Source organism: Globicephala melas, chromosome 1 (assembly GCF_963455315.2).
Source record: "Globicephala melas chromosome 1, mGloMel1.2, whole genome shotgun sequence".
NCBI lineage: Eukaryota > Metazoa > Chordata > Mammalia > Artiodactyla > Delphinidae > Globicephala > Globicephala melas.
This window is the reverse complement of record NC_083314.1, coordinates 71,821,890-71,849,257: the sequence shown is the minus strand read 5'-3', so window position 1 is coordinate 71,849,257 and position 27,368 is coordinate 71,821,890. Positions and strand designations below refer to the sequence as shown.

The 27,368-nt window shown below is 41.9% G+C and overlaps 1 protein-coding gene across 1 annotated transcript in view; it reads right to left on the bottom strand.

Annotated features, from left to right (window-relative positions):
- Positions 1-2,442: 2,442 nt before the first annotated feature.
- The window catches only part of SLAMF1 (signaling lymphocytic activation molecule family member 1), a 40,168-nt gene continuing 15,242 nt past the window's right edge, over positions 2,443-27,368 (bottom strand). The window contains exons 4-7 of the mRNA XM_030842080.2: positions 13,385-13,483; positions 8,574-8,647; positions 3,919-4,011; positions 2,443-2,493 (exon numbers count right to left, since the gene is read on the bottom strand). Coding sequence (XP_030697940.1) covers positions 2,443-2,493; positions 3,919-4,011; positions 8,574-8,647; positions 13,385-13,483 — 317 coding nt within the window. The remainder of the gene's footprint in view (positions 2,494-3,918; positions 4,012-8,573; positions 8,648-13,384; positions 13,484-27,368) is intronic.

The following is a 27,368-nucleotide window of genomic DNA, read 5'->3' as shown; positions in this document are numbered from 1 at the left end:
CTGAAGAATGGACCCTGGAGATGTCACTTTGGTACAGATAGTACAACAGCAATTTGGAGTTTTCAAGTCCAGCTGAGGCAGGGAGGGAATGATGGAGTCTGGGTCTAGTGCTGGGAGGACAATAGCAAAACAGCTGGTGCCCAGCATTGTCATCCCTGGGCTGGGTTTGTGATTTGGGCTGTGGCCCTAGTCACAGTCCAAGTCTCCCCTTGCTTGCTCATTTTCAAACCATCATTTTACAGAACCTCCTAGCAGTTATCTGAACCAACCAGTATCTTTTCCGTAGATTCCTTTTCTACATAGAAAAATGCAGAGTCAGTTTCTATCTTCACAAAAAAGAATACTAATGCATTGGTTCCAGGAAGTGGGATGCTCCAAACAACAGAGCTAAAATGTGAACTGATTGAAAAGAGGGGATAAAGTACAAGGCTATAAGGAGCTCAGAGTTTTGAGCTGGAAATTTGGTGACCCTTATTATATGGGTGTAAGACAGTTGGTGATTTCTTTTTTTTTTTAAACATCTTTATTGGGGTATAATTGCTTTACAATGGTGTGTTAGTTTCTGCTTTATAACAAAGTGAATCAGTTATACATATACATATGTTCCCATGTCTCTTCCCTCTTACGTCTCCCTCCCTCCCACCCTCCCTATCCCACCCCTCCAGGCGGTCACAAAGCACTGAGCCGATATCCCTGTGCCATGCGGCTGCTTCCCATTAGCTATCTACCTTACGTTTGGTAGTGTATATATGTCCATGACTCTCTCTCGCCCTGTCACAGCTCACCCTTCCCCCTCCCCATATCCTCAAGTCCATTCTCCAGTAGGTCTGTGTCTTTATTCCTGTCTTACCCCTAGGTTTTTCATGACATTTTTTTCCTTAAATTCCATATATATGTGTTAGCATACGATATTTGTCTTTTTCTTTCTGACTTACTTCACTCTGTATGACAGACTCTAGGTCTATCCACCTCATTACAAATAGCTCAATTTCGTTTCTTTTTATGGCTGAGTAATATTCCATTGTATATATGTGCCACATCTTCTTTATGGTGATTTCTTAAAGTGCTCCCTAGGGTCACACAAGACCCTATCAGACAGAAGTGCTTAAATTGAAGAAGGCCTATATGAAAGCGAGAATAGAAGGGAAATAGGACTTTAATAGAAGAGGCTCTTTCTGTCTGCAGCCAATAATTTAAGTTATTAAGCATTCAATTACTTGAAACTGTTGGGCCAATATATGTTATTGTCTACTTCAAGATACATTTAGTGACGGGGAGAGGTATGCAAGGATTAAGAAGTGTCTGGTAGAGACCCTGGGGATGTGAAGCCATGGATGTAAAATGGACTCAGAATCAGTTTGAAGAGTCTTAGTTGAGGCTCCACGTTTGTTGTTCAACAGAGTAAGCAGAGAACTAGGATTTAAAAATCATTTGGGGAAGTGAAAAGTCACTCTGGGACAAGTTCTGATTATCCCAAGTTCCTTTGTAACAGTATCACAAAACACTTACCACTTTTCTTTTTTTTTTTTTTGGTGGTACGCAGGCCTCTCACTGCTATGGCCTCTACCACTGTGGAGCACAGGCTCCGGACGCGCAGGCTCAGCGGCCATGGCTCACGGGCCCAGCCGCTCCGCGGCATGTGGGATCTTCCCGGACCGGGGCACGAACCCGTGTCCCCTGCATCGGCAGGCGGACTCCCAACCACTGCGCCACCAGGGAAGCCTTTTCTTTAAATCTGAACATCATTTGCACAAAACTGTACTTTTAAGAATCTCAGATTTTTTTTCATTCCATTACTCAAAGCTCAGAGACCTCAAAGTCATATTTTCAGTTTATTGACTCTTAGCTTCCAGGTTTTACAAATAAAATACTTTATTAGCTTCTTTTATGGAATAATCTCAGAGTGTTTATTAATCTCATTGAGACAATAATCTCATTGTCTATCCAGAGAGAGAAACTGAGGCCCAGAGCCTTGATCAAGTCTTCATGGTGATCGGGAGCAGCTCCCAGACCAAGGACAGGCAGCCCAAGGGTACGCTGTTCCAGACTTTGTGGCTGGTGGTCAGCTGTCTGAGATAGGTACTAGATGTCCTGTCCTGACTTTCTGCCTTTGGCTTTTATTACCCAATTGCAGCAAAGAGCGAGACACCTCACTGGACCGGCATTATCCATTTCATCTGCTACACCACAGAGATGGAAAGCTATTCCAAGCAGCTCTCTGTTCTGAGCCTGTGCCTCCCACAGAGCAGGCTAAGTGCTTGGGAAACCTCGCTTCCTTATCTATTTCGCGGGTAGATGTGGGAGAAACATCACCAGGGAGTCGATCCAAGAAGAGTACAGACGTGTAGATGTCACAAGAAACTTGGGACTTGGGACCAAGTTCAGTGTTTATTTTGGCTCCTCCGTATTCCTTCAGAAAGTCCCTTCACTGGATCTGTGGTGTCAGCTCTCTGGAAGTGTCACGCTGGCATATACTGTGATGGAGCTTGATTGCTGGGGGCAAAAGAGAACAAGTCTGTGGGTGGAGGGACCAGCACTAGGTTCACAGGCTACAAATGGAAGCAGTGATGCTTAGAAAAAGGAAAGCGTCTCAAGAATCATGTAGCATTGCAGCTTGCTCAGGGTCTGCCACAGCTGGGTATTGCTAGAGGTAGCACTCAGCTTCCCAGACTGCCTGCTCGCCCACAAGATGGGTTACAGCTCCCTTCAAGCATACGCATGTCATCAGGGAGACTGGGAGACCTGTCCCAGTCATCTGAGGACCTGCACTCAGTTTAGAGAAGCCAAAAGAGTTCTAAATTACTGAGCTCTAAAAAGGGGGGGATTAATGAGACCCAAAGGGAGAAGAAAGAAGTGGTTCCTGCAAGAGAGGGATGGGGAAGAGGTGAAGATTGTGGGCAAAGACTTCTCGCAGGGAGAGGAGATTCAAGAGTCTGAGACAGAAAGAGACAGGAATGAGGGAATTCAGGTGGTTTTGCTTTAAAATGTGAAATATACCGAGTGCTGTGTTTCTTCCCCAAGAAAACATCATTAAAAATCTACATTATTTAAAGCTTTTAAAGTTAGATTTATGTTTTTACTTCCCTTTGGATAGGAGAGTGGTCTGTGAATACACCTCAAGATGAAGATGAGGCATCCTCCCAAGCATTGCTGAGTATGTGTACAGTAGGAGCTTTGAGGAAAATGGGTAAATGTAGGCATTTCTGTGGCCTTTTGATCCTCCATTGTCTCCTAAAATGCTTTATTTAATAGGGTCCAACTAAAGCCAAGATTTTAGCCCAGAATTTACTTCTGTTCGTTTAGTAAAAGGAAAGATTCCTGTCAAGTAAACTTAATCCATGCTGATCTTGCAATGGGGTAGAACAGGCGGGCCATGTGTCATACTGTCTTCTAGGCTTTACACCTATGCAGAGTTCTACTCCTAAATGTTCTGATTAAACAGGGATGAATGGAGACTAGGCATGAGCATTTTTACAAAGCTCCCCTGGCAATTCTGTTATGCAGCTGGACTGGAGAACTCCTGGACTCAAGGTGCGATTCCTGAACTTAAATGTGCATCAGGATCACCAGGAGGATGTTGTTTTTTAACGTGTAGATGCCTGGTTACCCACCATAGACATTCTGATTGAACAGAATCCTAGGTAGAAGGTCCCGGGAGTCTTTATTTTTAACAAATATGCCAGTTGATTCTGACGTGACAGCTCTCAGAGAAAGCCTGGTGAGCAGAGAGTGAGAAGAGACCCCATGTAAGCAGCCACGAGGGGTTTCCCAGAAGCCCTGCAACTGAGGCTGCAGATGCTCCTTGCTACCTGCTTGCAAGGGCCTACGTCCTCCATTTCAGCTCTACACAGGTTCCACCCTTTCCCCTCCTCCACCTATTCCCTCTCTACAGAGAGGAGGCACAGAGCAATGCCTCACCTGGACGGGCTCTGGCACAGGCTCTGTGGCAGCAACGTAAATGGTGGTGCAGGGGTCCTGAGCTGGCAGAGAGTCAGGTTTCTTCTGAACAGACTACAAGGGAAGCAAAGACAGCAGGAGATTAGCTGAGCAGCAAGTTATTTCCCATTCAACTTTCCCCACGGAGAAGCGTAGCATCAAGAAGTTTTGAGTTAGAAAGCTCCTTGGAGTCATTTGGTCCAGCCTCCTTCCCAGGTGAAAATTCTCCCCCAAATTCCCTGGAACTCAATTCTCTGGGCTTTGCTCAGACTCCCCGAGTGACATGGAGCTCACAGCCTTGTGAGGCAGCCTGATTCATCATCATCACTTCCCAGATGTTTTAAACATCTTGCTCACAGTGAACTAAAATTGGTGTGGTTCTTACATAGGCAGCTGAAGGGAACGTGATTTTTATAGTATTTTAGTCTCACTCATATCACCCACAACATGAAGTCCTGCTATTACTCACTCTAATATGGTTTCTCATCAATTCTCTTTCCTGTCCAAACATTGAACTTCATAATAACCACACATGTGCGAGTGTGTTAAAGTTTACCAAGTTCTTCACATATATCTTCCCATTTGTCTCACAACCACTCTTTATGTTAAAGACTGTTACTCACATTTTACAGAGGAAGAGGCTAAAGCCCAGAAAGATTTAGTACTTTCTTAATGTGAACATGCAAGAAGTATCAAAGCCAGGATTTTAACTTAAAATATCTTTTAACTTAAAGCGCATGTATTTTCCATTATACTGTTCTTCTTTGGTTACCCCAACTTATAATGACCTCTCCTTCACCTAAATTCCTCAGGTACCTAAAGTCTAATTCACACATTACGGCACTTAACTGTACACTGTATTTAAGACACTCTGATGTATTTACACATCGCTTCTCCAAACAGACCATCAATTCCTTGAGAAATAGCCTATTTTTTCTTTGCATTCCCCATGTAACAGTGCTAGGCACATAAAAACCTTCAGCTGTTGTTTGTTAATGTTACTTAGAATGAATTAAAATCCACAATACCAGGACGAAGTCAGTGTAGGCATAAATTGAGACCCCGTCCCTCTAAGAGGGAGACGACATATCTTATGCCTGGAAAGTCATCTTTTCAACATACTTGGGGGCACTGGTGTAGGATAATGCTATTCTCTGCCTTTCCTGGACATAGAACAAGCCTTAAAACGGAAGCACATGGGTTATAATGGGAGAGAACTTGGAATCTTGTCATCTGGTGGAAGAGATAAGGAATTGGAAAACTTTACTGGAGGAAAGAAGATTCAAGATGGGACATGATCTTTCTCTTCATATATCTGATGGGTTGCCATGTAGAAGAGGAATTACATTTGTTCTGTACAGTCTGTCAGCTTTAAACCAAGGTTGGAATGTTTAGGGTAATATTTTGGTTCAATATAATAAGATCTTTCTAATAGTAGGAAGTGCTCAAATGTGGGATGAATTACCTTGAGAGGCAGTGAATTTCCCATTACTGGAAGTGCTTGGGGTAGAGCAGGGCTTCTCACACTTTAATGTGCATATGAATTACCTGGAAATCTTGTTAGAAATCTGGTTCTATTTCAGAAGATCTGGGGTGGGACCTGACTTTTTGCATTTCTAATTAGGTCCCAGGTAATGCTTTTAATAAAAGGTCCTTTTAGTAAAAATGTCGTTTTAGTAAAAAGGAGCTAGCCAGCACTTTGGAAGTAATGTTGCAGAAGATAATTCAAGGAGTGATAGGGTAAAATTAAAGAAGATCTAAATAAAGGATATATCATTTTATGAATTGAAAGACTCAATAGGAAAACATATATGATCTTCTGAAATTGATCAATGCAGTTCTAATTAAAATTCCAGCAGGATTTTAAGGAGGATTTTTACAAACTGAATCTAAAATATATAGATGAAAATGCAAAGGATCAAAAATGGCCAAGAACTTGAAGAACAAGAACAAGTAAAAAGATTTGTTTTACCAGATATCAAACTTGTAATAAATCTGCAATCACAGATTTGTTAAGACAGTATGGTTCTGGTGCAATTGTAAAGAAATAAACCAATGGAGCAGAACAGAGAACTTCTAAATAGATCCACACACAGATGGACGCTTGATTTATAATGAGGTGGCACTGCAGTGAGGCAAGGACAGTTTTTAAATATAAATAGTCAATAGGATATCCATATGGAAAAAAATAAAACTTGACCCATCTCACACCACACTCAAAAAATCATTTTCAGGTGCATAGCAGATATAAGTTGAAAAGATAAACCATACAGTTTTTAGAAGATGGTAGAAGAATATCTTCATACCTGGGAGTAAAGAAAGATTTCTTAACTGGAATACAAAAAGTGTTATCTTTTTATAACACAAAGGAAGAGATGATGAAATTGTTCTACACTAAAATTGAGAACTTTCCTTTATCAAAATGTATCTTTGAGAAATTGCAGAGGCAAGCCACAAGATGGGTGAAGGTATGTGCTAAAATATAACTGCTAAAAATGTTTAAAAGCCTTATAATAATCCCACCCAAAACAGACTGAAATGCAAGGGAAAATTGGCAAGAGATTTAACAGTCACTTTAAGAAAGAGGATATTTATACAGCCAATAAACATATGAAAAATTGTTCAACTTTCTTAATAATTAGAGGAATGCAAAATAGAACTATAAAAAGACACATCCAAAAGAATGACTAAAATTTAAAAGACCAATAACACCAAATTTCGATTAGAATGTGTAGCAACTGAAACTCTTGTATGTAGTTGCAAAAAAGTAAATTGGTACACCCACTTTGAAAAACAGTTTGGCCTTATCTAATCAATTTGAGGATATGCATACTCTGTGACTTAGCAATTCTACATTTAGATATATCCCCAACAAAAATATGTGCACATATCTACCAAGAAGCACACATATGAATATGAATGGCTGCAATTTTCATAATAGCTTCAGACTGGAAATAACACAAATGTCCATCAGTAGTCAACTGGAAGAATAAACTCTTGTATATGTATACATTGATATTCCATAAATCAATGAACATGAATGCATTATATCTAAGCTCAAAGACATGCTTGAATCTCATAAAAGGTAATATCGAGCAAAATAAACTGTACACAGGAGGAAAAATGCTATAAGATTCCATTTTTATAAAGTCCAAAGGGGAAAAAAAAAGAGTAAACTATATTTTCAGAAAGTAAGGATAGGGAATCTTTGGGGAGGAGAGAGAAGATAGTGATTATGAGGCACACAAGGAGGTCTTCTGGGGGTGGGGACAATGTTCTGTTCCTTGATCTGGGTGGTAGTTTTATGGTCCTAGAAGACTCAATACTGAAAGATATGATTTCTCCTCAAATAGATCTGCAGATTCAATGTAATCCTAATAGGATTTTTCCCCTTTCTGTGATACTTGAGAAGCTGATTCGAAAATACATATGCAAGTACAAAGGGACATAATAGCCAAAACTCTTGAAGAAAAACAAGCTGGAGAGACTTGCTTTACTAGGTATCAAGATGGGGTAATTCATTGAGCTGACATTTATACATGGTGCACTTTTTGGTATGGATGTCATACTTTACAGTAAAAAGAGGGGTGCTAGCAACATGGGATAGAATAGATAGGGAAGGCACCATGGTTAAGTTGAACCTGATTACCTAAATATGTATATGCAAAAGAGGTTGCTCTTGGGACTCATATATTTAAATGGAGTTTGGTTCTCAACGGTGGTCATGGCCTGTGTAATACACCCTCCAGACCACTAGGGGACAGCAGAAAGAAGGGCTTTGTCCAAGAGTTTATCTCTGGTTATCAGAAATGCATTTACTGTCATCTGATGCAATTTTCCAAGGTGCTAATCAAAGCTGTCTTTACCTTCACATCTTTTACTCAAGAATTTGCCTTCCCCTACATCCTGAATGGCCGTATTCTGGCCTATACATTACCTAGAATTGCCTTCATGTCAGAAAAACTATAATATCTTCATATCTAGCCATCATTCTTTAACCTCCCTCTTACTTCTAACTTATCTGATCCTCAACTTCATCATGACTCTAGTTTTTTAAATCCATCTCTTCTGTTTCAGCCCAACCATCACTCTGTCACAGTTTTGCTTTCATCTGCTGCCTACATATCATCTTCCATCTCACCAACCACTCTCTAGGCAGAATCCTCAAGATCTTCCTTCCTTGTCTCTTTGATGTTTGCAAACTCTTAAGCTTGGATCAGACCAACATGTCACACAATAGCCTTTCTCAATCTTCCCCTCTCTCCTCAAGCTGGCACCCTCTTCCATAGAGAAGGAAAGAGTTTGATAACAGAGAACCGTAGACTCCTAGAATGCCAGAGCTGGAAGGAGTCATACATCACGTGTTTCTAGCTTCCTCAATTTTTCCTACGAAGAAACAGATGACCAGAAAATTACCCAGTGTTTCCCATTATTTCAAATAATAAATAGTCCCATCTAACACCGAAGTTAATGTCCTTTTAGAGAGCTCTTGTTCTTGACTTCTGCTTTCTTAATTTCCTCTGCTTCAGAACCCACGTAGAACCATGAATGTCAGACATGCAAAGTGAACTGAATGGCCAGGGATTCCATGGGAAACATGACAGGTCCACCCCAGACAAAGACAGTATAGGACTTACACCTGATTTCTGGACTTGGGCATAGATAGTAAGGCTTTTTGCTTCCATTGTTGGCTGGTAATTGTCTGTTTTACCTGGGGAAAAGAAACCATAGTGGTTATCTCCCTCTGGTCCCCAGCATGAACTCTCTGCTCAGACCTGTCTGGTCTTTACCCCCCATTGCACACCCACCTTCCCCAGAAGTACCACAGGAACAAAGCACTGAGTCCCAAACCCCGTGTACATTTGTCATATGACATTAGGTTAGTTACTTGATCTCTCTTGGCCTATTCCCCTATCTGTAAAATGGGATTGAAATACCTGCCTCACAGGGCTGTTGTGATGATTACATGAGATATTACTTGTAAAGTGTATAGAACAGTGCCTGGCACATAGTGTTAGGTGCAATTGTTAGGTGTAATTGATATGCCATTCAATTATTTTGATCTCTATTGTTTGATGTATATATCTGATCTCCTAATAGAATTCTAAGTTCTTTAGGGGCAGGGCAAGTTATTTATACCTCTTTCGAATTCTTCAGCTCATAGCATGTTGTTTCATTCACAGCTTTCTCACCTCCCTATTTCTGGGGGACGGTGTATGTGTAGGTGGAAGGGATGCAAGAGGGATGATCTGCCTGGGACTATTTGGAATAAAGCTGCAATGTCATTCTAATGCCTACCATCTTTTTTTGCTCAGAGCCTAGGATCTCTGGAAATTAATATGTTGCAGAACATTTAAATTTTTAACCAGTTTTTAAATTTTTTCTTTTTAAATTGTAGGAATAATTCATTCTTGTTACAAAAATTTAAATAATAGAGAGTAAAAAGTATGTCCTCTTTCCCCCATTAACCAGTACAATTTCATTCTCAGAAGTAATTGCTTTTAACAGTTTGATGTATATCCTTCCAGATCAGCTCTGTACAATACAACATCATCTTCGATGATGGAAATGTTCCATATTTGCAGTCTACTATGGTAGCTGCAAGCCACAAGTCACTACTGAGCACTTGAACTGTGACTAATGCAACCGAGAAACTGAATTTTAAATTGTTTTTAATTCTATGAAGAAGAATGTATATATATGTATAACTGAATCACTTTGCTGTACAGCAGAAATTAACACAACATGGTAAATCAACTATACTTCAATAAAATTATTTAAAATTGTGTTTAATTCTAATTAATTTAAATTTAAACAGCCACACGTGGCTGATGACTACCGTATTAGACGGTGCAGCTCTGGACACTTGCTATACTTATACAGATATTTCTTCTGCAAATACAGTCATTCCATACACTTCTCTGTAACTTGACCCTTTCAGCTAAAATGTGTTGAGGACATTTTCCATGCTAGTGCAGTAGACCTATCTCATTCTTTCTAATGTTTTGTGGTATTCTTTGGATATATCATGTAGCAGTGAGAAGGATGGAGGGTAAAAAACAGATGGGAACAGGGAGGCCTGTTTTGAGACTATTGCAAAGTCCAGGCAAAAACAATGGAGACTTGATTCAGAGGAAATCACGTGAAGTCTTTAGGGTAGACTTATTTTAACACCAATTAATTTATTCTTTTAAAAATCTAGGAGCATGTCTCTGAGGGAATAGCACTTAGGAGAGGTATATTTTTATTTGGAAGGGAAAGGCCTTGTATGTATGTACGTGATGAAAGTGGTGGAAGGTGCTGCATGAGGGTGTGACACTTGGGAAGGAAGTGATGGGCAGCTGCTGGGAAGCTCAAAGAATTCAAAGAAGCCAACGTATGGTTTTCCTGTGCATGTGTGGGCAGGGAGTACCTGCCTGGTGGTTCCAACTTCACTTTTTTGGTCAGGGTTGATAACTGGCTGAGGATGCGTGTTGCGGGGGGATAGGGAGGGAGGATAGGGTTTGGGGTGATCAGAGGAGATAACAGAGGGGGCACAAGTTAGTTCTGTGAAATACATCCTTCGGTTCAAAACCATGAATGTTTGCACAGTTAGAAGCCCCCACTCAGCACTGTCCTAGGTGTTGTAGAGGAACAAATAGTGTAGAGAACAGACCTCAGTCCTTAAGGACTTTCAGTCTTTCAGGTCAGCTCAAGCTGAAAATTACAATTGAGGGGAAAGTCCCAAAGGGTCAGAGAGATGGAAAAGGCAAGGCTGAATGTTGCTTCTCAAAAAGACCACTGGACCAAGATAATTCAGTCTCATGCTTTTCTTCCCCAATGCAGAAACACGTTTTCAGGAGCCAGCTCAACTCTAGTCACTGAGGCCTTAAGATCTAATGAAAAATGTCTTGACCTTAGCATTGGGGCATCCCCCTTCTAGCCCTCATTAGCTGTGTGTCATTGGACAACATGTCATCTCAATGGGTCTCTTCTCTTACCATGACTGTAAAATGAAGGCATAGTCGGTCTAATATCCTTTTCAGCTCTCATCTGAGGCATAAAGTTGTCTTATGTTACCCTAACCTCAAGTACTTTAAATCTGTTCTAGGTGCTCTTCCCAGATCCTTCCAGCGCTGCCCTCTGCTGGCAATAGAGATTAACTATTGATGCTTACATTAAGAGATTAGTCTTTCTGTGTGTGTGTGTGTGTGTGTGTGTGTGTGTGTGTGTGTGTGTGTGTATTCATCTATTTATCCATCTCTCATCCATCATCTATCCATGGAAGCCATCGTGTTCAGTGCTTTCAGTATATTGACTTATGGATCCCCACATCAATACCATGAAGTACATAATATTATCCCCATTTTGCAGATTTGTTTGCCTTTCGTTTGATCACAGAGCTTGTCAGTGGCAAAGTCTGCATTTGAATGCTAAAAATCTATGTTCTTATCTAGTGTGTCTCCTGGACACGAAATTTCCAGAGAGTCCTTCTGAAAACCTTCAGAGTCAGGCTGCATTCTGGAGGTGACACCAATAGAAGTTGGCAACAGAATCTCTTGAGCAAAGTCTTATGGGGGTACAGCAATTAAGTATAAGCTTTTCCCACAGACTTAAGGCAGGGCTTTGTATGTTCCTGGCTTACAAGGAATACACGGTGATTAGAAACAAGGATGGGTACGTGTTTGGGAAAAGTAGTAGAGAATTGTAGTGGGGTGGGGAGCGCTATTCCCTTCAGAGACAACCATGTGATGAGCAGGATGTAGTTGAGGAAAGAGTGCAGGTTAGGATCCCAGGACCTTCACCAGCTGGGTTAATGCAGGTATGTTAATCTCAGTTTTCTCATCGCTGGTATTTCACTGCTTCCTTATTTTCTAAGACAAATGTGGCTGCCCTGGCCCATCCCCATGGACTCTCATCGTGATTTCTGTCTGCATTGCCGCACTCCCCCCATTCCTCCCCAGCTACCTCTTAAATGGAGGAAATGAGACAAAGTAGGCGGCTTGCTATGACCTAGATTTTTTTACATAAGCAAAACCAACATCAGAGTGCTGAGACAGGGCTTTTCCAAGAAGGTTATATGTGGAGAACACTGATCTACTTGAGAATGAGATCGGCCATCAGATCTGTGGTGTGAGGATCAAGTTCTATTCTCCCCATGGGAAGACCAGCCCAGGGATCTGTCCTGATCGTGGGGCAGGACCTTCTGATGCTAATGTGAGTGGGTGGTGGGTAGTGTCGCTGAGGGGAGCACACTGCCCAGGATATTGAATCATAGGACAACTTGGAGGGGAGGCCAGGAGATACTAACTCTAGACATTGAAACTGCAAGGGAGTAATTGGGCCCTAATGGTTTCAGTCTACCCTGGGTAACTTTCCATAACTATTTAGTTTGGCTTTAAGTGACCTCATGAATTGCACACTTGTCCAAGGTGAGTCAGAATTTGTGCTAAAATGGTAGTAAAGTGTGTTCTCTCTGCTGTCTTCTGATAAGCTGTGGGCCTTCCTAGAGGAACACGCCCCGGTAGTTGGGACACATAGTTGCAGTTCTGATTCCCTCACCAATCAGCTGGGTGACTTTGCAGGAGTCAGCCTCTCTGTGCCTTGGTTACCCCATTGCTAAGTCACATAGAAACAACTATACCCTCCTTTTCTCAGAGGGATATTGTAAGCATAAAAAGAAATTATAGGGACTTCCCTGGTGGCACAGTGGTTAAGAATCCATCCACCAAGGCAGGGGACATGGGTTCGAGCCCTGGTCTGGGAAGATCCCACATGTCGTGGAGCAACTAAGGCTGCATGCCACAACTATTGAGCCTGCACACTACAGCCCGTGAGCCACAACTACTGAAGTCCACACGCCTAGAGCCTGTGCTCCACAACAAGAAAAGCCACCGCAATGAGAAGCCCACACATCGCAACGAAGAGTAACCCTCGCTCACCACAACTAGAGAAAGCCCGTGCACAGCAACAAAGACCCAACGGAGCCAAAAATAAATAAAATAATTAATTAAAAAAGAAGAAATTATAGAAAGGTTTCAACCCTTGGGTAAAAGCATCCTTTTTATTATTAGTCAGTAGTTATAACTTTTCTGTTGAACAAGATTCAAGGGTCCTCTGTATTCTGCTCCTAGTGAATATTTTAAGCTTCTTATCTGGATCCCTTCAGCATCCTGTACACACCTCTGCTGCAGTGTTTGTCATATATACTGAATTTAAATTATCTGTGTCATGTCTCCCATATTAAATACCTGTGGTTCATCTATCTTTTTATCCCCACAGCCTAGTGTGGCGGGATCAAGCAAGACATGTTGAATGAAACTGAATTGAACAAGATCCGAGGATATGTTTATGTAGTGTTTTTGCAAAGGCATTGCCTGCAGAAAGCCCCAGTGGTGAGAGCAAGTGCTTGTGGGGAGAGGTCCCCTGCTTACCACAGGGAGTCTGATAAGAATCTATTGTCACCTACCTCTTCTTCTCAACAGTAGTATTGCCACTTGCAGAATCATGATGACACCAACGATGACCCCTAAGAAGAGCCCAGCATACAGTGCCCATTGTCTTGCTTCTGAAAAAAAAGTCAAAGGGCAGTCTCAAAAGTGCTGTGAGTTTAAAAACATCCCACGCAGAAGTGGGGAGACCTAGCCTCATGTTTTCTGTCTACATTCTTCCTCAAGGGAGACATTCGATCTTATGGTTTTAGAGATCAGCTTTAGACTACTGAAGAGTTCCAGATCTGTTTTCTTATCCCGATTTCTCTCACTACTTTTGACTTTCATACTCCTAATTTCTTTAAAGATTCTTCTATTCAAATGTTTTATTTTTCACTTCACTTTAGACAGTCTACCACATGACTAAAATTAAACTTATCTTTGTTTTTTCTAAGTCAACTTCTCTGCTCAGTTTCTCTGTTTTTAAATTTCTAATGTGTCCTGTATCCATTTTGGTAGAAAGAGCATGATGGCTGCATGTGCTGTCCCCATACTCCCACACCATTCTCATGAGACACTGGGAGGAAGGAGGATCTACTTATGCTTTTTTAAAAATAAACATAATGTGCTATTATTGTCCTTCCATGCAAATAACTGTATTGAACCCACTAGACCTGAACTGAAAGAAAGGTATGTAGTTTTACTCTGAATCAGTCCTGTGTTTAATATTAGCACTAGAGTACATCACCCAGACTAAAAATCAGAGAGTCAATTTTCATTTTTTCTTCTTTGCTCCCTTTACCAAATCCTTCTGAACCAGGAGCAGCACTTTGGAAAACAGTGGACGAGACCTCTTACCCCAGTAAATAAGACGTTTAGCTCAATAAGATAATAACAGACAACTATTGAGCATTTACAATGGGCCAGGCATTTTTTTTTTAGTGTATCTTGTTTAGTAATGTATTTAATCCTCACAAAAATCCTATGAGGTAGATACTCTTCTTACTCCCATTTTATGGATAAGGAAGCTGGCACAGAGATCCTCAAGAACTAGAGGTTGGTCTAGGAGTAGAAACATGGCTGAATACTGAAGACAGACTTCTTGGAGAGTCAGGGAGACTTATGGGCTTGGGGTAAGATACACCAGGATAATTAACGGTGAGGGACAACCCGAAGCACCACTAGGGTTCTAAGTAATAGCATGTACCTTCTAAATACCAGGAGGTAACATTAATGTGTAAAGGTAACTTATAAGGATGGTTGTGGAATCAGCCTGCTTGTTGTTGAACTTATGATGGATTTGTTGGGAAGAAACTGAAAGGAAGAAATAGGTAGGGTACAAAGGGGTAGAGTGCTTGCAGACACAATTCAGATGTTTACAGAGTTAACCAAAGACGCAGACTGAAGTCTCAACAAATTGATGAAAACGCACCCCACCAAGATCCAAGTGGGCCTTCAGCCTGACGATAACCAGAGGTTGCCTCCTGGGTTTGAAAATATTCTCTTTTTCTTTCTAGGCTTTTCACACATCGTCATCCCAGGGAATCTCACTGAACTGGTTTTGTAAAGATCTTGATGATAGAGTCTCTTCCCAGAATTAAACATGTTTTAACCCTGCCAGATACCAACTTCAGCGGTCATTTGACCCCTGATCAAAAAAGCTAGGGGGCAAGCAGAGAGTTGTAGTAAGACTCCTGAATTTATATAAAGAATGAAATATGAGGACCGAGGCGGAAGATGGCGGAAGAGTAAGACGCGGAGATCACCTTCCTCCCCACAGATACACCAGAAATACATCTACACGTGGAACAACTCCTACAGAACACCTACTGAAGGCTGGCAGAAGACCTCAGACCTCCCAAAAGGCAAGAAACTCCCCACGTACCTGGGTAGGGCAAAAGAAAAAACAGAGACAAAAGAATAGGGACGGCACCTGCACCAGTGGGAGGGAGCTGTGAAGGAGGAAAAGTTTCCACACTCTAGGAAGCCCCTTCGAGGGCGGAGACTGCGGGAGGCGGAGGGGGGAGCTTCGAAGCTGCGGAGTGCACAGCAACGGGTGCGGAGGGCAAAGCGGGGAGATTCCCGCACAGAGGATCGGTGCCGACCGGCACTCACCAGCCCGAGAGGCTTGTCTGCTCACCCGCCGGGGCGGGCGGGGCTGAGAGCTGAGGCCGGAGCGCAGGGAGAGGACTGGGGTTGGCGGCTTGAACATAGCCTGAAGGGGTTAGTGCACCACAGCTAGCCGGGAGGGAGTCCGGGGAAAAGCCTGCACCTGCAGAAGAGGCAGGAGACTTTTTCTTCCCTCTTTGTTTCCTGGGGCGTGAGGAGAGGGGTTTAAGAACGCTGCTTAAAGGAACTCCAGAGACGGGCGCGAGCCGCGGCTGAAAGCGCGGAATCCAGAGACGGGCGCGAGCCGCGGCTGAAAGCGCGGAATCCAGAGACGGGCGCGAGCCGCGGCTGAAAGCGCGGAATCCAGAGACGGGCGCGAGCCGCGGCTGAAAGCGCGGAATCCAGAGACGGGCGCAAGCCGCGGCTAAAAGCGCGGACCCCAGAGGCGGGCGGGAGACGTTAAGGCTGCTGCTGCCGCCACCGAGGGGCCTGTGTGCGAGCACAGGTCACTCTCCACACCCCTCTTCCGCGGAGGCTGTGCAGCCCGCCACTGCCGGGTTCCCGGGATCCAGGGACAACTTCCCCGGGAGAGCGCACAGCGCGCCTCAGGCTGGTGCAAAGTCACGCCGGCCTTTGCCACCGCAGGCCCGCCCCGCACTCTGTGCCCCTCCGTCCCCGCCGGCCTGAGTGCGCCAGAGCCCCCAATCAGCGGCTCTTTTAACCCCATCCTGTCTGAGCAAAAAACAGACGCCCTCCAGCGATCTACACGCAGTGGCAGGGCCAAATCCAAAGCTTAGCCCTGGGAGCTGTGAGAACAAAGAAGAGAAAGGGAAATCCCTCCCAGCAGCCTCAGAAGCAGCGGATTAAAGCTCCACAATCAACTTGATGTACCCTGCATCTGTGGAATACCTGAATAGACAACCAATCATCCCAAATTAAGGAAGTGGACTTTAGGAGCAAGATCTATGATTTTTTCCCCTTTCCTCTTTTTGCGAACGTGTATGTGTATGCTTCTGTGTGAGATCTTGTCTGTATAGTCTTGCTTCCACCATTTGTCCTAGGGTTCTATCCGTCCATGTTTTTTTTTAAAATTTTTTTCTTAATAATTAATTTTAATAACCTTATTATACTTTACCTTCGTTCTTTCTTTCTTTCTTTCCGTCCTTCCTTCCCTCCTTTAGACAACGAATCATCCCAAATTGAGGAGGTGGTCTCTGACAGCAAGATTTAGGATTTTTCCCCATTTACCTCTTTTAGTGAGGGTGTATGTGTATGCTTCTGTGTAAGATTTTGTCTGTATAGCTTTGCTGCCAACATTTGTCCTAGGTTCTTTCCGTCCCTTTTTTTTTTTTTCTAAATAAGAAGTTTTTAATTCAATAACTTTATTATACTGTATTTTATTTTTACTGTATCTTCTTTCTTTCTGTCTTTTTTCCTTCTTTCCCTCCTTCCTTCCCTCTTCCCTCCCTCCCTCCCTTCTTTCCTTCTTGCCTTCTTTCCTTCTTTGCTTCTTTCTTTCTTTCTTCCTTCCTTCCTACCCTCCTTTCCTTCTTTCTTTCCTCATACTTCTACTAATTCCCTCTACTTTTTCTCCCTTTTATCCTGAGCCTGTGGATGAAAAGCTTTTGGTGCTCCAGCCAGGAGGCAGGGCTCTGCCTCTGAGGTAGGAGAGCCAACTTCAGGACACTGATCAACAAGAGACCTCCCAGCTCCACATAATATCAAACAGCGAAAATCTCCCAGAGACCTCCATCTTAACACCAGCACCCAGCTTCACTCAACGACCAGCAAGCCACAGTGCTGGAAAACCTATGCCAAACAACTAGCAAAACAGGAACACAACCCCACCCATTAGCAGAGAGGCTGCCTAAAATCATAATAAGGCCACAGACACCCCCAAACACACCACCAGACGTGAACCTGACCACTAGAGAGACAAGATCCAGCCTCATCCACCACAACACAGGCACTAGCCCCCTCCACCAGGAAGACTACACAACCCACTGAACCAACCTTAGCCACTAGAGACAGACATCAAAAACAGGAGGAACCACAAACCTGCAGCCTGCAAAAAGGAGACCCCAAACACAGTAAGATAAGCAAAATGAGAAGACAGAAAAACACACAGCAGATAAAGGAGCAAGATAAAAATGCACCAGACCTAACAAATGAAGAGGAAATAGGGAGTCTACCTGAAAGAGAATTCAGAATAATGATAGTAAGGTTGATCCGAAATCTTGGAGATAGAATGGACAATAGATTGGACAAAATGCAAGAATCAGTTAACAAGGACCTAGAAGAACTAAAGATGAAACAAGCAACGATGAACAACACAATAAATGAAATTAAAAGTACTCTAGATGGGATCAATAGCAGAATAACTGAGGCAGAAGAACGGATAAGTGACCTGGAAGATAAAATAGTGGAAATAACTACTGCAGAGCAGAATAAAGAAAAAAGAATGAAAAGAACTGAGGACAGTCTCAGAGACCTCTGGGACAACATTAAACGCACCAACATTCGAATTATAGGGGTTCCAGAAGAAGAAGAGAAAAAGAAAGGGACTGAGAAAATATTTGAAGAGATTATAGTTGAAAACTTCCCTAATATGGGAAAGGAAATAGTTAATCAAGTCCAGGAAGCACAGAGAGTCCCATACAAGATAAATACAAGGAGAAATACGCCAAGACACATATTAATCAAACTGTCAAAAATTAAATACAAAGAAAGCATATTAAAAGCAGCAAGGGAAAAACAACAAATAACACATAAGGGAATCCCCATAAGGTTAACAGCTGATCTCTCAGCAGAAACCCTACAAGCCAGAAGGGAGTGGCAGGACATACTGAAAGTGATGAAGGAGAAAAACCTGCAGCCAAGACTACTCTACCCAGCAAGGATCTCATTCAGATTTGATGGAGAAATTAAAACCTTTACAGACAAGCAAAAGCTGAGAGAGTTCAGCACCACCAAACCAGCTTTACAACAAATGCTAAAGGATCTTCTCTAGGCAAGAAACACAAGAGAAGGAAAAGACCTATAATAACGAACCCAAAACAATTTAGAAAATGGGAATAGGAACATACATATCAATAATTACCTTAAATGTAAATGGACTAAATGCTCCCACCAAAAGACACAGATTAGCTGAATGGATACAAAAACAAGACCCTTATATATGCTGTCTACAAGAGACCCACTTCAGACCTAGAGACACATACAGACTGAAAGTAAGGGGATGGAAAAAGATATTCCATGCAAATGGAAGCCAAAAGAAAGCTGGAGTAGCAATTCTCATATCAGACAAAATAGACTTTAAAATAAGGACTATTAAAAGAGACAAAGAAGGACACTACATAATGATCAAAGGATCGATCCAAGAAGAAGATATAACAATTGTAAATATTTATGCACCCAACATAGGAGCACCTCAGTACATAAGGCAAATACTAACAGCCATAAAAGGGGAAATCGACAGTAACACATTCATAGTAGGGGACTTAAACACCCCACTTTCACCCATGGACAGATCATCCAAAATGAAAATAAATAAGGAAACACAAGCTTTAAATGATACATTAAACAAGATGGACTTAATTGATATTTATAGGACACTCCATCCAAAAACAACAGAATACACATTTTTCTCAAGTGCTCATGGAACATTCTCCAGGATAGATCATATCTTAGGTCACAAATCAAGCCTTGGTAAATTTAAGAAAATTGAAATTGTATCAAGTATCTTTTCTGACCACAACGCCATGAGACTAGATATCAATTACAGGAAAAGATCTGTAAAAAATACAAACACATGGAGGCTAAACAATACACTACTTAATAATGAAGAGATCACTGAAGAAATCAAAGAGGAAATCAAAAAATACCTAGAAACAAATGACAATGGAGACACAACGACCCAAAACCTGTGGGATGCAGCAAAAGCAGTTCTAAGGGGGAAGTTTATAGCAATACAAGCCCACCTTAAGAAGCAGGAAACATCTCGAATAAACAACCTAACCTTGCACCTCAAGCAATTAGAGAAAGAAGAACAAAAAAACCCCAAAGCTAGCAGAAGGAAAGAAATCATAAAAATCAGATCAGAAATAAATGAAAAAGAAATGAAGGAAACAATAGCAAAGATCAATAAAACTAAAAGCTGGTTCTTTGAGAAGATAAACAAAATAGATAAACCACTAGCCAGACTCATCAAGAAAAAAAGGGAGAAGACTCAAATCAATAGAATTAGAAATGAAAAAGGAGAGGTAACAACTGACACTGCAGAGATAAAAGAGATCATGAGAGATTACTACAAGCAACTCTATGCCAATAAAATGGACAATCTGGAAGAAATGGACAAATTCTTAGAAATGCACAACCTGCCAAGACTGAATCAGGAAGAAATAGAAAATATGAACAGACCAATCACAAGCACTGAAATTGAAACTGTGATTAAAAATCTTCCAACAAAAAAAAGCCCAGGACCAGATGGCTTCACAGGCGAATTCTATCAAACATTTAGAGAAGAGCTAACACCTATCCTTCTCAAACTCTTCCAAAATATAGCAGAGGGAGGACCACTCCCTAACTCCTTCTACGAGGCCACCATCACCTTGATACCAAAACCAGACAAGGATGTCACAAAGAAAGAAAACTACAGGCCAATATCACTGATGAACATAGATGCAAAAATCCTCAACAAAATACTAGCAAACAGAATCCAACAGCACATTAAAAGGATCATACACCATGATCAAGTGGGGTTTATTCCAGGAATGCAAGGATTCTTCAATATATGCAAATCTATCAATGTGATAAACCATATTAACAAATTGAAGGAGAAAAACCATATGATCATCTCAATAGATGCAGAGAAAGCTTTTGACAAAATTCAACACCCATTTATGATAAAAACCCTGCAGAAAGTAGGCATAGAGGGAACTTTCCTCAACATAATAAAGGCCATATATGACAAGCCCACAGCAAACATCATCCTCAATGGTGAAAAACTGAAAGCATTTCCACTAAGATCAGGAACAAGACAAGGTTGCCCACTCTCACCACTATTATTCAACATTGTTTTGGAAGTTTTAGCCACAGCAATCAGAGAAGAAAAGGAAATAAAAGGAATCCAAATTGGAAAAGAAGAAGTAAAGCTGTCACTGTTTGCAGATGACATGATCCTATACATAGAGAACCCTAAAGATGCTACCAGAAAACTACTAGAGCTAATCAATGAATTTGGTAAAGTGGCAGGATACAAAATTAATGCACAGAAATCTCTGGCATTCCTATATACTAATGATGAAAAATCTGAAAGTGAAATCAAGAAAACACTCCCATTTACCATTGCAACAAAAAGAATAAAATATCTAGGAATAAACCTACCTAAGGAGACAAAAGACCTGTATGCAGAAAATTATAAGACACTGATGAAAGAAATTAAAGATGATATAAATAGATGGAGAGATATACCATGTTCTTGGATTGGAAGAATCAACATTGTGAAAATGACTCTACTACCCAAAGCAATCTACAGATTCAATGCAATCCCTATCAAACTACCACTGGCATTTTTCACAGAACTAGAACAAAAACTTTCACAATTTGTATGGAAACACAAAAGACCCCGAATAGCCAAAGCAATCTTGAGAACGAAAGAAGGAACTGGAGGAATCAGGCTCCCTGACTTCAGACTATACTACAAAGCTACAGTCATCAAGACGGTATGGTACTGGCACAAAAACAGAAAGATAGATCAATGGAACAGGATAGAAAGCCCAGAGATAAACCCATGCACATATGGACACCTTATCTTTGATAAAGGTGGCAGTAATGTACAATGGAGAAAGGACAGCCTCTTCAATAAGTGGTGCTGGGAAAACTGGACAGGTACATGTAAAAGTATGAGATTAGATCACTCCCTAACACCATACACAAAAATAAGCTCAAAATGGATTAAAGACCTAAATGTAAGGCCAGAAACTATCAAACTCTTAGAGGAAAACATAGGCAGAACACTCTATGACATAAATCAAAGCAAGATCCTTTCTGACCCACCTCCTAGAGTAATGGAAATAAAAACAAAAATAAACAAATGGGACCTAATGAAACTTCAAAGCTTTTGCACAGCAAAGGAAACCGTAAACAAGACCAAAAGACAACCCTCAGAATGGGAGAAAATATTTGCAAATGAAGCAACCGACAAAGGATTAATCTCCAAAATTTACAAGCAGCTCATGCAGCTCAATAACAAGAAAACAAACAACCCAATCCAAAAATGGGCAGAAGACCTAAATAGACATTTCTCCAAAGAAGATATACAGACTGCCAACAAACACATGAAAGAATGCTCAACATCATTAATCATTAGAGAAATGCAAATCAAAACTACAATGAGATATCATCTCACACCAGTCAGAATGGCCATCATCAAAAAATCTAGAAACAATAAATGCTGGAGAGGGTGTGGAGAAAAGGGAACACTCTTGCACTGCTGGTGGGAATGTGAATTGGTTCAGCCACTATGGAGAACAGTATGGAGGTTCCTTAAAAAACTACAAATAGAACTACCATATGACCCAGCAATCCCACTACTGGGCATATACCCTGAGAAAACCAAAATTCAAAAAGAGTCATGTACCAAAATGTTCATTGCAGCTCTATTTACAATAGCCCGGAGATGGAAACAACCTAAGTGCCCGTCATCGGATGAATGGATAAAGAAGATGTGGCACATATATACAATGGAATATTACTCAGCCATAAAAAGAAACGAAATTGAGCTATTTGTAATGAGGTGGATAGACCTAGAGTCTGTCATACAGAGTGAAGTAAGTCAGAAAGAAAAAGACAAATACCGTATGCTAACACATATATATGGAATTTAAGAAAAAAATGTCATGAAGAACCTAGGGGTAAAGCAGGAATAAAGACGCAGACCTCTTAGAGAACGGACTTGAGGTTATGGGGAGGGGGAAGGGTGAGCTGTGACAGGGCGAGAGAGAGTCATGGGCATATACACACTAACAAACGCAGTAAGGTAGATAGCTAGTGGGAAGCAGCCGCATGGCACAGGGATATTGGCTCGGTGCTTTGTGACAGCCTGGAGGGGTGGGATGGGGAGGGTGGGAGGGAGGGAGACGCAACAGGGAAGACATATGGGAACATAGGTTTATGTATGACTGATTCACTTTGTTATAAAGCAGAAACTAACACACCATTGTAAAGCAATTATACCCCAATAAAGATGTTAAAAAAAAAAAAATAAAAAAAAAAAAAAAAAAAAAAAGAATGAAATATGAGTACAAAATCACTGCTGAGGCTAGAATTGCCCTGTGAGCAGCTGTACCCTGAGTAACCACTCTGAATGGCTTATGGTTGCTGAGAACTCACTTCACAGGTGTGTGTGTGTGTGTGTGTGTGTGTGTGTTTTGTCCAAGAAACAGTGAGAGACTGTTTATTCAGATTGATGTTGCCAACACCAGAAACCCACAGAGAACGCTTTCAGATCCTAAGATAAAGAAGCAGAGCTAGAAGCCTAAGTACCACCAGGTTTCATCAGCCCATGGAACTGACCCAGCAAATAGTTATAGTAGCACTTAGTATTTCAAGACTATTTCCTCTTTTTTCTTCCTTCATGTATTTTGAGACCTTCTAAATCAATGGTTAATTTAAGAACAAACACTGCGACTATTTAAGTCATTTTAAAAAATACTAGTTCTCTCAAATTTCATTCAGATAAAAATAAAATAAAACCAACAAGGTGGTGCATCTAAAACTAGAGAATAGCAAAATAAATAAATACATAGATACATACATAAAATAAAGTTAGGAAACAGCAGATGACATAAGTGCATCTGTAACACTTCTGCCAAGTGAGACTTTTTCCTGTTGCTGACAGCTCAGCTGCCCACCTACTCACATAAACTAAAGACGACGGGGACATATAACTGGCCCAGGGGACACAATGACACCAGCCCTCTCTTTCTTTTCAGGGTCTCAGGAGGATGAAAGCTATGTGTTCCACTTGTCCTATGACATACATGACCAGCTTCGGCCAGTCCAACCAGATCTGAGAGGCAACCTGGCCACAGTCCTGAAAGATATTTCAGAAGTCCAAGTTTTCTCCTAGTCTTTGGATACAAAGTAATATGAATCTACTGGAGGATTTAAGTTACAGGACCATAGACTTTTGTAACCTTAAAGGAACTGTAGTGCTTATCTCACCCAGCTCACTAATTTTATGTTGAGGAAACTGAGACTCAGACAAGTGTACTTAGAGTCACAGAAGAAGGTGATGGTCGAGCCAGGTGACATAAGACCTACAGAATTTATAGTTTGTGTTTTAGCCTGTGGTGGTGAGGCCTCCACATGGAAAGCAGCAGAAGGCTGGGTTGCCTGGGAGACCTCGTGAGTCAAAGGCCCTCTGAGGTGCCAACTAGTCCCTTCACCATCTTCCATCCAACACCTGTGCATATGCTCAGTTCTCTATTCTCCCTCCCGCTGCACCTTCAGCGGTCCCCCCGCCGCCACTGCAGAGTCCTGACCCCCCAGGCCAATCTTCCTTCCTCTGTGTGACTTTTCCTGACCATTCCAGCTCCCATTCTTCCCTCCCCCTTGGACTCTGAAGCACCTTTGGTTTATGTCCTACATCTTAGAATTATGTCTGCTGTGGAGACTATTTTCAGTGAGAGCATTTGGAGCCAGACAGATGGATTCCAATTCTGGGTCTACCACTTGATAGCTCTGTGACCTCAGATAGGCTGCTCCTACTCTCTGGGGCCCCTGTCTCCTCATCTGCAAAATGAACATAAAAATATTCAGTTCACAGAGTTGTTCTGAGGAACCAATGAAATAATGTATGGAAAGTGCTCAGAGCAATGCCTGCAATCCAGCATGTGGTGAATAAATGTCAACTCCACTTGCCTCAATTCTCTAACTAGCTGCTAGGGTCTTGGAGGCCAGAGACCACCTCTTTACTTCTTTTGCAGCTCTCTTACTACTTGACACATAGAGGTCCTTGGTAAATTCTTGCTGGTTGATTTTAAGGACAGGAGATAGGTTTGATCGCAAGTCCAGAGGGGTCCCTGAACATCAGTGAAGGATGGATGCTTCAGAACCATCATGTCATTTGCTTACGACTTAATTTCTCTATCTGTCTACCAGGTCCAAATATTTCTACACTTGGTGATCATCTTTTTGGTGCTCTTATTCAATTATGATATGTAAATGGAAACTAAATGTCAGAGACTCTAGGCTGTCAGGAATTTGGGTAAATATGGACAAAATGCTACTTTTACAGCTTGGTGGGTTCAGGCTGCCCATGATTCCTGTAATTTCTGGGAATAACTTCCTCATGGTCCTCTGAGCTTTCTCTCCTGCAGCTCTACTTGTTCTAGTCTCAGCTGTCCTGGGTGCAAGGTACAGTGTCTTCATCAGTTTCTACAAAAAACAAAACAAAACAAAACCAAAAAACCTACACTAAGAATTTTGTGGGTTCAAATCCTCTAGTGTAGATTTGAAAGGTCACAAGGAGCAGATTCCATCATGAACCAGGCAGCTTCCCACCCTCTGACAGGCTCAGACCCTCTCTTTCTCTTCCTATCTCTGCACAAGCAACATTTTCCCCCATTGTAATACAGAACTATCTAACCTACAGCTGGATTCTTAGGGGGAGGGGTCTCACCTTCTGCAGTCTAGCATTTATGAAGCTACCATCCTAAACAAACTCTGTTGCCTTCCAAAGAGGAATTCTAGCAGTAGTTTCCTTAATATGATGATGTTTTTCTACCTGGTATCTTCTGAGTCCTGTCTAGATTGTAAACTCCTTGAAGGTAGATGCTGTACCTTACGCTTCATATGCATTACCCCTTCCACATGACACAGGGTAGGGCAGGAGGGCACTCAACATAACTGTGATGGACTAAGTTAACTTAGAGGCAATAGAATGAAGCTTGGAGAATTCTGTCATGTCCCTTTTGTTAAGAATTATCAGAGCACTAAGTATGAGAAAGTCTGGGAAGGAATGCAGAGTCACCTTCTGAATGGCCCAAGGCAGGAGTAGAAGGGAACAAGCAATGACCTATTTGGCATGTGTTTTATTATAACAAAATGGAACCAGGAAGAAGGTGTGCCTCTCTGCTCTCAGCACCATCTGTGCTCCTATTTCAAACCACCATTTCCTGTGGCAGAATCTCCAGCTCTCCTGCTTTTTGCTCAGTCATGTAGTGAGGCCCCTCAGGATGGCAATGCTCGAAAATCAGGCCGATATTGTTCTGGAGTCCACAGGTCCCATTCTTCGTCCACAAAAAAATGTTATCTTAACATTCTTAAACAGGAGGTTTGGGACTTTTTCTCCCCTGGAGCCTCTTAGAGGTAGCTGAGCAGGCTGGTTGAGAACTCCAGTACATTTTATGAAGAGTTCTTTGCACAAGTCTCCACCCCTGGTCTTCTATTAGATTGGCTGTGGTTTAAACCTGATAACTTGGCACATAGACATGCATCCAAGGAAAATGCTGAAGGGCCTTTTTTATCTCTGAAATCTGCTGCCACAGAAACACAAAAGCTCCTGTCTCTCAAGTCCCCAAACCTTTATTCTTTAAGGCAGGTAAAGAAGAAAATAAAAAGAATCTGAGAAACAAATGTAGCTCACCCCAGGAGTTACTGAGATGCTAACGTAACCGTCTGAGAGTGCCAGATCTCTTTCCTGCCTTTCATGTGGTTCTGTCAGAAAGGCCGCCTGCCTGGAGCACATCAACTTGAAGAAGTCAACCATCTTCAAGAGACATCTTTTTGTTGGTGGAAGTTTCCTCTCAGAATTGTTAGTGGGGGAAGGGTGGTCCTAAACCATACCATACACTAATTTAAGATCTGGGACCATCGAGGTAAAAATTATTACAGAGTTCACAGCTTCCAGAAAAATCCCTTACAACTGCCTATCCTACCCAGCACTGTGTTGCAGGGGCTAGTAGGTGTGCCTCCAGGGGCATTTTCATTCTCCCACGACAATGCAAGTCTTGTCCAGTCACATGGCTGCCCAGCTAAGGATTACATTTCTCAGCATCCTGTGTAGCAGGTGTGGCCACGTGACAAGGCTCTGGTCCATGAGAAGTGTCCAGGTTCCATCCTTCCAAGATTGTTGCCATGCTTCCTGGATTGGGAGTACCAGGGAGAGGGACCTGCTCTGTGCATGGAACAGCTAGGTGACTCTGTAACAATGGGAGCTCCCTTTTGATGAAATGGCCTTTTTAGAAAGGGGGAGCCCCCAGAACATACTGGCAGGTGTCAGCTTTTCTTTCCTTCCACTGAGCTAACCCAGACTTGCTGAGCCAACTTTTTGCTAATCTGCAGAAAGGGGTCCTCTTTTCAAGATGAGCTTCCAGGGGTATTCCCTTTGAGTTGGGCTATTTAAGGTTTAGTATTACTCATTCTTGCACAGAGAGAACTATTTCAGAACATGTCATGAAGGACGGCAGCATGTCACACACTGTCCAGTGCTGACCCACATCGACACACGCTGCATGACCCAGGAGAATGCTTAGTAGCACCCTTGGAAATGGACTTTGCAGTAAAGAGGCATCATAACAATAGACATGAAGGTGTTTCTTGCTGTAAAACACTGAGATAACAGTTGGAATAAAGATTTATATATGATGGAGAGCCTAGACAGTTGTTAGAAAGAAAAGATTTTGAGGAACAGGAATTCCCTGGCAGTCCAGTTGTTAAGATTCCACGCTTCCACTGCAGGGGGCCCTAGTTCCATCCCTGGTTGGAGAACTAGGATCCCACAAGCCATGCAGTGTGGCCAAAAAATGAATGAATAAATAAATAAAATAAAAATAGATTTTCCTTTAAAAAGAAAGAAAAGATTTTGAGGAACAAATATGTTCTTTTTTTTTTTTTGCCGTACGCGGG